General features: G+C 40.6%; 1 protein-coding gene across 3 annotated transcripts in view; it reads right to left on the reverse strand.

Moving 5' to 3' along the window:
• Positions 1-1,188: 1,188 nt before the first annotated feature.
• EPB41L5 (erythrocyte membrane protein band 4.1 like 5) overlaps positions 1,189-13,162 on the reverse strand; it is a 56,195-nt gene continuing 44,221 nt past the window's right edge. For 2 of the 3 annotated variants that reach the window (XM_029959825.1, XM_029959826.1), the window contains 8 exons: positions 11,175-11,303; positions 10,555-10,616; positions 9,809-9,919; positions 9,153-9,246; positions 8,131-8,208; positions 7,240-7,281; positions 6,714-6,844; positions 1,189-6,027 (listed from right to left, as the gene is read on the reverse strand). In XM_029959825.1, the coding sequence (XP_029815685.1) occupies positions 5,970-6,027; positions 6,714-6,844; positions 7,240-7,281; positions 8,131-8,208; positions 9,153-9,246; positions 9,809-9,919; positions 10,555-10,616; positions 11,175-11,303 (705 nt within the window). In that variant the 3' untranslated portion in view covers positions 1,189-5,969. The remainder of the gene's footprint in view (positions 6,028-6,713; positions 6,845-7,239; positions 7,282-8,130; positions 8,209-9,152; positions 9,247-9,808; positions 9,920-10,554; positions 10,617-11,174; positions 11,304-13,162) is intronic. The other variant, XM_018072604.2, reaches the window with a different exon arrangement.

Below are 13,162 nucleotides of genomic sequence, written 5' to 3' on the forward strand. Positions count from 1 at the left end.
ATGATATTTCTCCATAACTGTAGCAGTTAATGAGAATTCATCTCAGGCCCAAGCAAGTGACTACAAGCTGCTGCCATCTGAAAGCTCGGTGGTGGCCTGCATGAAATAATGAATGGAATTGCTCTAGCTAGTGACAAATATTTAGAAACAAAACAGAACACACCATTTTTGGTTGGGCATGGACTGAAGGGGTTGCCACTGAAGCTTGATTGTTTTAGAATGTCTCTGAAAAACAGAGAAGCTTGCACATATCTAATATGCCCACAGTAATTCAATCCATGGAATAAAAGCAAAAGGATGCAGCATTCTTGGTAATCTCATCTAAGACACAAGATGTGCTATTGTATCATAAATTACATATCTAAGAGAACAAATCAATCAGCATTAAACACCTCAACAAACTCATTGTCTTTATAATTAACATTTGGTTTCTGAACATTAAAATGCATGAATGGCAGAAGGATTTTCTTCTAAAATGTAGATATTCAAAGAGGTTTTTTCCAATTAATAATAGAAAAAACCTAAACATTTCATTATTTTAAGTGAATTTAAAGAACCATTCAGCGACGTATCAGTGGGATTGCAGTTTGACCTACACAACAAATTGTGCCACGAGGGAAATTACTTCCCATGACCTTAGTCATTTGGATGGAATTTTTTTCTCCTCCTTTTGATACTTTTATTAATTGTTGAGAAATGAAGATGATCAAATGGTCTGGTTGTCCTTTGCTGCCTTCTTAAGCATTTCACCAAAGTCAGGGGTTGGAAATAAAAAGTTTCCTTTAAACAGTCATTAGCACTACTGTACTTCAAACACAAACCAGTCCCTTGTTGGAGATAAAAGTGGGTTTGCTCAGTTAACTGGCCTGCATGCTGTGGAACCACACTCAGCAACTCAAGCTTCCTCTCTGGGTGCACGCCTCGGTACTTTGGTTTTCAAAACCACTGGACACCTGACACTCCTCCTGGCCAATCTCAGCTCTGTTGGAAAAAAGGCATTTCATTCTTTAGCATCTACCTGCAAGTTTAGGTGCCACCTTAAGTTATGCTTTAACTGACAACAAATTAAGTTTACAGCAGCAGCCCAGTGGCCCTCCCTGCACAGCCTGTGTCCCCAGCCCCGGGTGACCCACCTTTTACTGCCATAACAGTATAATGCAGCGGTGCTTAAAGATGACTCTGCAAGACTTTTGCACTGATGTGGTATATTTAAGACAAAACTACAGTATAAACATTTGAAGACTGGGTTCAGTGGACTACAAATCTACTTGTTCCCATGTACAGTTTCAATACAGTTCTCAGTGCAGTGCCTAAGACAGTTCATACATCACCAGTGTTGTGAAACAGAAGCAAGAGGGTGCACTTCGTTTTATAAAAAACCCAACAAATAAATTATACATTGAGAGCTATTGCCAAGCTTTACATATAAAAGGTAAAAATACAGTAGTTAGTGTGGCTTTAACAAAAAATATCTAGCTAAAAAAATATTCATTCTTACATACTTTAAAAATAAGTTTGTCCAGTTATAGGTGGTGGTGAGGAGGTGTGTTCGTGAAACAGAGTGCTCAAGCCAAGCAGTCAAAAGGAGGTGAGTTTTGTAGGAGAATCTTGCAGCTCCCTGCTGCAGGGGTCCAGCAGTGCTGCAGAGGCAGTGCCCCCCCCTCACTGGCTTTCACCAGGCTGTGCTGACCACCTGGATCAACCCCCTGAGCACTGGGGCCACTGCAGCACCCAGCGGGATCCCCCTGGCTCCGCCTCCGTGAGGGCACCGTGGGGAGGGCCCTGAACTCACATCTGCAATGCCAACACCCAGACCAAACACATGCATCACTGAAAGGCCATTAGCATGGATTGTTTCTATTTTTTGGTTTAAAAGTTATGATTGTCCAGCTGCATTTCAAAGCAGTGATGTTACCATGTCCAACAGCTATATATATACATATATATATGTATATATATATACACACACTACAACTTTTTAAACTAATAAACACTCTATGTGCCTAGATAGAGCTTTAAATGCTAGCTGGCCATGAAACAGAGGTGCTAACACTTCACCAGTAGATTTGGGGTGTACCAGAACATGTTCACAATGTGAAAAATACATCCAGTGCTGCTTGTGAAAGATATGCTCCTCCTAACAGTACTTCTCTGCTTCATGAAACGAGAATGAGCAGGGTGCAGACAAAGGCAGAGCAGGCAAGGACTGGAAACAGTTTGTAGAGAGAGACCCAAACATAGTTGGACTGTTCACCTGAGCTCCTCTAACAGGGCTGCAAATTTTCTTGCCAAAGTTGCGTGCCCAAAAAATTGCCCAAAACATAGCTCTTACACAGCTGTCTGTCTTTGACAAAGTATGAGTGGAATTTAAGCCAAACACATTCCAGCTAATTCATTAGCCATAACTGATTACCAGGTAAGTAGATATTTTATGTCATATAACATACCTGATATTAAATGCCTTTACCACTGAATCAATGAAGATATTCCCTTACTTCCAGTGTAAGAAGGCCTGAACTCCCACATTTTAACACTCAAAAGCCTGGAAACACACACAGACTGATGGACTAAATGGGTGAGACTGAAATGCATCTCCCCAAGATTAATTAGTTTGAGATGTGGGCTGGGGTGTTGTTACTATAAATGTTAAGATTTTATAAAACCTTTCACTCCAATCACTTATAGAGTGTGACTGGAGTAAAATCACTTTTAGATCCAATCATTTAACATGCATTAATTCATTCCTGTCAACTCTTAGAGCTTTTAAGTGGTTGGCAGACCTGCCAACATCCTGATACCAGATTCACACAAAAGTTTTATTTATAAATCTCTTTAAATAAATACCAAAAAATAAACTTTAAGAGAATGCTTGGACCCTATAGCCAATCAATCAATAGTATAGCAATGGTAAGAAAATCCTTTTTTCTCAGTAGTATAAAAGCATTAATTAATATTTTATAGCACTAACTATAGGAACAATTATCCCTATTTGTGTCTGATAAAATGCAGGTGCTGAGCAATGCTGTATTACCTGCTAGCTAGTCATGATACAACACAATACCTCTAGTTTCAAAGCATAACAGTGATGCCAAACTGCAGGATGTTCAGATCACAAACCTGTGACCTTGGTCTTGCCAGGCTTCCTATAGAAGCAATGATTTGGGTTAGCTAAGTAAGCTACATTGACTTAAATGGAGTGAATATTTGCTCTGAGTATAATCAGATATCACTGAAAAGAGTTAGTTGCAAATCTATTAGAAATTGCAGGTTCCCAAATTAACAGTTACAATTTTTGAATTTCTAAGTAAAAATTTTCAAATATGAGTCCTCTGAAAATTGAGGAAAGCCTCACCCTTTGAAATTTGTGTGTGAATGAATATGTGTAATTACAACATTCCCCTCCAATCACCACTATCCCAACCATGCTGAAATAACAGTTGGCTACTTGGTACCATTTAGATTTTAGGGGGACACACTCACCACACGTTATTTACTTGTTATTTGCTGTATGTGATTGCCTGGGAGGAATCCAAGGCTGGTATTCAACACGCAGTGCTGTAAAACTGTAAACTTCTGTTATTCCACTTTTGGGAGGAATTCAAGCTGACAGTTCACAGAGCTCCTGAACCCAATGGGAAGAGTCAAATATCAAACATGCCTAAGAAAATGCTACTTCATTCTGTCTATTTACAAACCCAACACATGTAGCTGGTGAATGCCAGCTCAGCTGCTGAGCAAACAGATCAACAGCTAGTGCCAAGTTTCCCCACACAGTCCTGGCTTTGTGCAGGAAGCAGACTGTTGCAGCCATAGCTTCCCTTTTCCTGCAGGAACTTTGCTGGCAACTGCATTATTAATCCAGACTATGACATTTGATATTTGAATCGTGAATCTTCTACATTTTAATAAGCAGTAAGGCTCAGACTTAAAAGTGTAAGAAAAGCCAATATAAACTGGAAGTAGCAATGACAGAACTGAAGGGCTGGTGAGCAGGAACCCTGCGCCTGCCTGGTCCAGAACAGGGGCTCCCCTCTGGCAGAGCGGGGACCTGCCCATGCAGTGCTTCAGGTGCTGACTGGAGGGGAACCTGCAGCACCTGCCACCCATTCTGACTTCTGATTCTTGAGGCAATGGCTACAAATCATTGTCTGCAGAGAGTCACTCTGGTATGTCAGTCCTAAGCGCTTTCTCTGGTTCCTACACTTCTCTATTAAGGCCTCGGGGGTTTTGAGGAGTGGCAGAGGGCCACACAAAATCCAGGTGGCTTCTCCCTTAACACTCTCAGCATCTTGCAAAGAAGAGCACAAGAGCAACAGCAGCAAGAATGCCTTGGTCTGAACAAAGCAGCCTCACTGGGCACCAGCTTACTTGCACAATCCATAGTGGTTTGGTCCAAATCTTTGTTTATATTGAGACACATGCCCGCAGCCAGTGGGCAGAAATGAAGTTGTGCATACAGGTTCCAGAATCAACTTTCACATTTAAGTTTGTTTCTAAGAACCACCTGCATATAAATATTTATAAACAGCAGCACTATGCAGAAAACATCCTCCAACCACAGTCATATGTACAAACGTCTTCCTAAGAAAGATCCCAGTTGTTTCATCTGTGCTTCCCTGTTAGATGTGGAATTCATCATCATCTTTATTTCTCCTCCCCTCTGACTCTGCATTGACCTCTTTCAGAGGCTGTATCCCCAGGGTCCATGTGCTCACCTCTCCATGTCCATGTGAGGATATTGCTGCCCAGGGCTCAAATGATCTCTTTCAACTGTACCCTCTACTTCACCTGAGCACCAAAAGGCCTTTGCCAGCTCTGTGGAGTGTGTGCTCTTACCTTCCTTCTAGCGAGACGTGAACTGCTTACGGGAATTTTTCATCTTTTTTTCCCGTTTTCACCCTATTCTTTCTATTCTTTGTTCCACATAAAACTATTAGATGACACTTGAAACAGGATTCAAGGTGGCGTTAAGAACCGATCTAGTTGTACCCTCATGCCGCAAAAATACCTGGCAAGTATTCCTGAAGCACAGCATCTGGAAAAAACACTCAGAAATAGTATGAAGAGAAACAAAGAAATTCTTTTCCTTTCTAGTCCTACAAGACAACAAAACTAATCAATAAGCAGTTCCTGAAGCAAGCTGTACTTATACATTCCCTGATTTGGCATTTAAAACATACACATCTCTAGCCTAGAACAGATGTATTTGAGTCATATAGGAAATTAAATAATCAGTGCCAAATGTGAGACCTCTGCTGTAGTCTGCTAATGCTATAAGCTGTTTGGCAGGTCAATTTTCATTTTCCTGGTTGCAATGAGCAGCAGCTCAAATCCAGTCAATGTAGCTGGTCACTGATGGACTAGATTTTCATGCTTTCCACGGACTGTAACAAGGGGTGCAAGGATTATTAAGGTGTTTAAGGCCAAAAAGGAGAGTATGTGTTGTTAAAATGAAGGAAGAACAGAGGGAATAATCACACAGAAGAACATGTCCTTGGCCATATGAAACAGTCACCACTGTGAGTCCCTGTACAGAGCATGGCCACGAGGTGGCCCTATGAGTTCTCTTAATCTCTGCGATATTAATCACTCTACAGCGGTCACCGAGCTCACACCACACCCCACATCACAGTGAGAGCCTTCCACAGGGTAAGTAACAATAAACCCAGCATGAGCAGAACACAACTGTTTTCTGTTCCTCAGTTCAGAACTAGGTCCAGTGGGACATTTTGCTCCTCCCAAGGGAGAAGATCAAACGTGTATGTGGTTTTACATCCCGGTTTAGACTGAAATTCCAGTTAGATTGCAATAAACATAGGAGTCTCTTCCTGGATCCTAGCAAACCAGATGGTTGTTTGACTCCCATTCAACATGAGTTTGATCCCAAGCAAGTCTTTTGGAAGGATCCCTTGGAGACGTATTAGAAGATTTGAGTTTTTACAAGGTGAGAAGTTCAGAAACTCCTTCTTCTAGAGTTCAGTGGTGAGTAAACATTTTGTTCTTACTGTAGCATCTTCAGTAACTGGGCTAAAAGAGGGAAAAAAAGTGAGGCTCTGTAAATACATTCCTCCTAAAAGGTCTGCCATGACGCATTAAAAAAGAAAAAGGTGAGTATTGCTCCAAAGAGCATTAATGGCTGTTCACCTCCTAATTTAATGAGACCAATGGACAAACCTTTCTAATGGACAATTACAGAAGAGCAAACAATCACATTCAAACAGTGCAGCAGTAGCATCACTGCCACTCTTTTAGAGCGTTTGCTGAAAGGCCTGATCATCACTGCCATCATTCTCCCTCATCAGTGTGGCAGAATGGAACAGCAAGGGGGAAGGCTTCTACCAATTTGGTTTTCTGACATCCTTACAGCTTGGAAATAAGTGGGAGACATCCCTCTCTACCCCCACCAATCCTCTGACAGGTACTGAAACACTGTAAAGAGATTTCTCAGAAAATTTATCTGTACCATAATTTTAATCCAATACTAGAACATGTTAGCACATAAGGAAAGAAACTGAAGTGAAATGATAATATACACATATTAGCTGTTCTATTCATTTGTAATATTTCAAATGCTATAAAGTGAGACACAAACTACAGTTTATAAGCGCAGCAAAACAAGGCACTGTGTCTAAATGACCAGTGGAAGCAGCAGGGGCACAGCTTTCCTTCCCACTCCATACATATTTCTGAAGTGAGCGCTGAGGAGATCTTACCTCGCAAGGACTTCGGCTGTCTGCTGGGATGGTGTCAATCCAGCTGACAGCAGAGTCTCTGTGCTGCCTTTCGCTGCCTTCATGGATAAGGCAAAATCATTTCCCAAAGGTCCATTGGAAATCAGTCCCGTCTGAATGGGGGAGAATGAAACAAAAAACTGAAATAAGCACCTGCCAGGACAAGACAAGCGAATTTTTCAATATGATTTATTTATAACTGGAAAAAATAAGATTCATCAACCTCCAGTTTGGGTTTCACTAAATGCAAATTCGTAAGAAATTTTACGGTATTTACCTGCAGTGCAATACAGCAAAAATGAAGTTTTACTATTAACAGGGCATGTATGTTGTCTGATTTACTCCAGCCCAATTAGTTTGCTTTATTTTTGGTCTGGTACATTATTTTATAGGCTTTCATATTATTACAAATTATTGTATTTTACTGTTTTACTTGAACTCCTGTTTCTTAATGAAGACAAAAGCTTTCTTTTTTATTTGATTGCTAAGGAATGGTCAAGCAACTCACTGGCACTAACCACCTCGGTGTTACGATGGGCTGGGAAGACACCTACAAAAAAGCAAACAAAAGCTCAATGAAAAGGTTGGAAGTAGCAGAGAACATTCTCAAAATAATACTGCCTCCCTAAACAACACTTCTCCCTAAAACAATCTCAGATATTTGCCTCTTGTTAGTCTTTGCACCACAATAGTGATGAGCTGCACGTGTGGCTCAGCCAATCCCGCTCAGCCAATCCCGCTCAGCCAATCCCGCTCACTCACAGACACACTGGGAGCAGCGTCAGCTCAGCCCTCCCTTCCCCAGGGTCATGGAACCCATTACTTTTTCAGTGCTTTGTGGACAACATTAACTAAGAGCATACTTCTGTGAACACTTTAAAGGTTCTTCTTCCCCCCTTCTTTTTTGGTGCATGCAATATAACTCCATTTTGCCAGCGCAGATTGTAAGAGATTTTTTTTATCTACATAAAAGGGTTGACTTGTATTAAAAGCTTAATTTTTGAGTATTTATTTAACATGCATATGTGTATATATGTATACATATATATGTGTATATACACATTTACATATAATTTCTGAAGTGTTATGTATACCCAAAAGCCTGAGAAGCAGTCTGACACTTGCAGGTGTACTAAAATAAGATTAGAGGTTCCTGTGGCACAGATACAAGTTCACTCTTCAGGTTCCTTCACTTCTCTTACAAAGCTATAAGGTCTAAACCCCTGTATCAGCCACCCTACAAGTGGCAGGGGGCACATATGCAGTGATCCATGTCCAACACTTCATTCCACTGCAGCAGATCCAAGCCTGGCAGACAGAAACTAAAGCCAGAGGAGAGTTCATGAGTAAAAACCACTATATGTGTGAAGGAAGAAGTTTGGTTTTGAAATACATTTACCCGAGGTGTGGCTTCTGTAAAGTCAATTAGATTCTCTGTCAGTGATGTTAAGGAAACGTCCTGGTCATCTGGAGTGCTCTATGGAATAAATCAGTTTTGAATTGAATTCCCAGTAGTAACCACATAGGTCTGCTGAATACTCTAGTGGCTTCTCAAGTTATAGACCAGTGTCTTTAATGAACACCACTGTTTTTCAGGCCTGTTTTCTCAAATCTTTCCATGTGAGCTTTTTTAATAGCCTTTAATTTCAGTTATTCTCACCAACATACTAGAAACAACATCATTGCCTTTGTCAGCAAGCAGTGCACTGTCCCATCCTCCTATCCAAAGGTGGGGTACTGTGCCATTCCACAAGGTCAGCAAGGTCTGTGAGCTGAGCGTTTGAACTCAAAAGATGAAATTGGTAATTCTTTAGTGGGATCAACTACATAATACTGGTTTAGAGGCAAAACAGCTACAGGTCATGGTGCTTTAGTCGTCCAGAACAACCCATCAGTCTGCTGAAGTAATAGCAGAGTCCACTGTTGGACTCTACTTCTCTTTTGGAGAGGGACAAAGGAAAGCTGACCCCTGAATTACTTTGTGTGTTTCATGGAGTCCAGTTAAAAATTAGCTTATCCTTAAGGGAACCAGAATATAACAATTAAACATTTCAATTTAAACTTTTCCCTCTGTGGTTATTTTGATAGGAACTGCCTATGTCAGAATTTCATCCCTACAGTCTCTTTCCTGGAGCATCAAATCATTGGCATGTAAGAGGCTTCCCACCATTGTGAGAAAATCAATCAGTTTGGAAAAAAAAACAGTGTCAGGCCAAGAACCTGAAAGAACATGCAGAAATGGCCTTTGGAGAGATCTATGCAGTGTCCCTGCCTGCTCCAGAAAGCACTCTCTGGCATTCACTGGCGCCTGGTATTCACTGAGTTATGAGAGGCATGCGGCAAGGTCTGCTGGGCTTGCCTGGAGGCATCAGTAGCTCAGAATGTGACACAGAAACCTTCCAGGCTGGCAGGTGGTGATACCTTTGAAACAGCAGCCTCCTCAGCCGGAGCCAGATTAGCTGGAATTAGCAGGTCCTCGTGGTTAGAGGCAGCATTGTCCTCATTCAATGCATTACTGAAAGGAGAAAACATTCTCATTAGCACCCTGCCTGGTTAGTACAAAATAGTGCTGCTTCCCAGATAGCCCAGAAACTTAACACCAACTCCACTGAGGCAGACAAAAGATTGATATCTGTATGTTAACGTAAATGCCTTCCAACTACCTCCACAGATTACTGCTCTCTGTCATAGTTTCAGCTACAACTGGTGTATAGACCCAACAGTATCGATGTCTTCTATCTCAGAGGAGTTTCTTCAGTCCTCATGTCTAATTCGCCTGAAGCCTTTCCTGTCATCCTCTTATCTTCCTCTTTAGAGCCAGGGGCACCAGGATGTCAGGCATCTCAGTCCTTTCAGAAGATGAAAGAGATTCTCCTACTGCTTGCTAGGATACTCACCCCAAGGCCTGGTCTACACTGATTAACTGCTGCAACAGGAATTAAGGATGCATTGGTAAACCTGCTTAGTTAGATGTAGCCTGAATGCTCAGCAACTGTTCCTCATCTTTTCAGACCTGTTTATGATAATCTCCACAGGGTCCCCTTACCCCAAAAACATGTTTCTCCAGAATCACTTACGGAACAAAGGTGTTTGAAGCAGGGATTGCTTTCAGCAGCTCTCTCGGGTCTTGAAATACTGGACTGGTTGCTGGGGGGCTATGCTGTGATTTGCCTGACAGGAGAATGTTCCTGGCACAAACCAACAAAAAACAAACAAACCAAAAAACAGGTATAACCTTCCATGGAAAGCTCTTCATGAATCACTTGTTACAGCATAGTTTGGGGATTGCTTCACGTACGTTTTGTTCAGTATGACCATGTGAGGTCTGAGATGTACATCTTCACAAATGGTCAAGAAATCAGATGTTGTAACCCTTAGAATTTTTTCAATGCCTGCAATTCCACCAGACCCAGCAATCATTTGAGATTTAATAATTCTCAGGAAAACAACTGTCAGTGTCAGAGGTTTGTACACAATCTTCTTCTCCACTAGAAAACAGCTGCTGTAAGCAGACCCACCCCCTCTCCCCACACTGAAGTTATTCACATATCAGAAATAACTACAGTGATTGAAGTTGCTGTTGCAACCATGTTCATCAAATTAAAGCATGGGAGAATAAAAAGCATCTGCATTACCTTGTAAATAATAAAACTACAGTCTTGGTTTTCATTTTGAAAGCATTTCACACTCAGTAGTTAAGCTACACTATGCAAAGGTAAAATGCAGCTATCACTGAGCCACTGACAGAGCCCACTGAACTGCAGGTTCTCAGCACTGTACTTGGGTAGCTACATCACCTGTTTCTTCCAAATCTGTTCAGTACCTGGCAGCAGCATCCTGAATATTAGAATTCTTGACACCTGTCATGCTGTCATCTTTTATAACCTAAGAGGAAGAAATGAACACAGACATATATTTCTGATACCTGTTTCCATCTTGTATCTGTTCTGGGATTCACAGTAGAGCTGAGTGTCTCTGTCCCAGAACAAAAACATCCTGTTCATCTACACCTCAGGGACTTAAAACATCAGTTCTGTGTGAAAACTTCAGAGCAGACATAAAAATAATTCACCAAGATAACCAAATAAAATACCATTATTTGCTAAAGAATTTACTACAACATGCAAGAAGCACAGTCTTAGTCACAGAATCATAGAATAACTGCTTGGTTAGAAGACAACCCTTGGAGGTTATCTGGCTCAGTGACCACTCAAACCAGGGCTTGCTGAAGGTCTTGTCCAGTTACTTGTTGAGTATCATCAAAGATGGATATTCCTCCTTGGGCAACTATCACTGTGAAGAAAGGCTGAAAAGCTCTCTGACTCTACCTTGGACAAGGCTCTTGGAACACCCTTATCTGCAAGGCACCTTCTCCAACATCAGGCAATTGAAGAGAAATAAAACATTTGAGAGCGTCACAGTCCTACTCAGTTGAGCATTTACCTTGTGACCTGCTTCTGCCTGGGCCTTCAGGATATTGCTTTTGAGATCTGCTGGAAGCCACTTTGCTGCTACAATTGGGCTCTCGATTGCATTGTTAAGACATTTATCTGTCAACTTCACCACTTCATCCTAGACAGGAAAAGATCTTTATTAGAAGCAGTTCCCATATGAAAATCTCTAAATAACAATAGGGCTCTGAGTGAAAGGAAAGTCAGCAGATTTATACTGAAAAGGAGGCAAATGTTTTCCTTTATTTTGGAACTCAGTTGTAAAGTCACAGCAACACAAAGTAAAAAAGGCACAATGCTTAAATGTGGAGATGAAATTGCTGTGCTAAAAATACAGAGTGCGAGAAATGAAGTGCATCCTAAAACCACAGCCTAGTTTACTGATAGGAGATCAACATAGCAGCCATTATATATCATATCACTATAGCCTAAGTAAAAGTTGATAATTTACTCTGGAACGCAAATTGGGGAAATTTTTACTTTAAAATCAACTTATAAATTAGAACAACAGTTTAATTAATGTGCTATTAGCTACCTCTCCAGCCACTGATTATATCAGAGCAAAATGGCAGCCACAGACATAATGAAGACAAATAAAAATGAGATACCTTTCACTACAGTATATTTCATTATGTGAATCGTATTTCTTAATTATAAAATGTTAATTAAGCATTCAATCTACTAATTGCTATTTGATTAGTGGCAGAAGTTAATTAACTGAGTGAAAACTAAACCTTGTGACCTTCCTTCTCAGGGTATGACTCAGCAGGGGGAGACAGAGTCCTGCTTTCCTCACCATATGCCACTGTCTAGGCAGGCTCTTCCCTGGAGGTAAGTGCTGCATTTCTGCAGCACTCCCTGGAGCAGGGACAATCCTGCTGCACTCCTACTTGCACCAACTGCAGTGTGTCCAGAAGGAATGAAGCCCATTGCATAGAGACAGAGCAGGGGAGAGAAGTTAAAAATTTGAGATGAATACCTGTCCCCCCACAGCTCTCCATCTACTTTCAGCTTCTTTCATTCAATGGAAACACTGGTGAGAACTTGTAGGTATTTGGTCTCTAGAGAGGGGAAAAGCATTTCCTTCTCTTGTCTCCCTCTAAATCACATTTCAGAATATCCAAATAGGATCTTATGAGACTATCTAAAGGAGAATTCGTTTTAAAATTTTGACCCCAGTCAGCAATGAACTTCACAAAGTATTCAAGGGTCACTGTCAACATAAAAAGGTATGAGGACCAACAACCCACTGCTGATGATTACTGCTGGAAGATATTAAGAGATGCATTCACATAATTTATGAAGATTAACAATTATTAAACATTTAAGTGTTTTTATTTTAGAGAAGCTGCTGGAATTGCCAAAAGTCTGGAATAACTACAACCAAATTATTATTTGTACAGTCACAGTAACCAACTGTGATAATGCTTAAATCCCTACATGGGACCTCACTGTAAGTAACAGTTCCTGCACAGAATTTCAAGTGCATTATTCCACTAATACAGTAAATCTCATCATTTTAATTGAGTGCCTAAAGCACCATTTTGTCATTTAACTTCCTCTCAGCTTTCTCCACCTGAATAACCAATTTCATTAGGTCACTCCAGTCTATTAACAATTAGATTCTCTACTTTTGAAAAGTTTAGTACTATTACAAAATATTTTAATGTAATTGAGTATAACTTTCATACCACTACAGAAATATTTGCATCAATATTAATGATCCATTTTTCTCAAGCCTTTCTATTTTGTGCCTGAAAAAGCATGTAGCTACAGGGAAAAGCATTCATCAACTGATAAAGCCTCAAGATGTCTAAATGACAAGACACTTCAGGTATTCACACAAAACAAGAAAGCTGTTGGGGTTTGTCATTATTCTAGTTTGTTACAAATGTTTGTTGTTTCCATGGACTAGACAAATTACATTCTCCAAATCAAAATAGGGAGCTAGGCAGTGATGTAAAAAGGTAAGGAAAAATT

This window comes from Manacus vitellinus, unplaced genomic scaffold (assembly GCF_001715985.3).
Source record: "Manacus vitellinus isolate BGI_N305 unplaced genomic scaffold, ASM171598v3 scaffold_22_pilon, whole genome shotgun sequence".
NCBI lineage: Eukaryota > Metazoa > Chordata > Aves > Passeriformes > Pipridae > Manacus > Manacus vitellinus.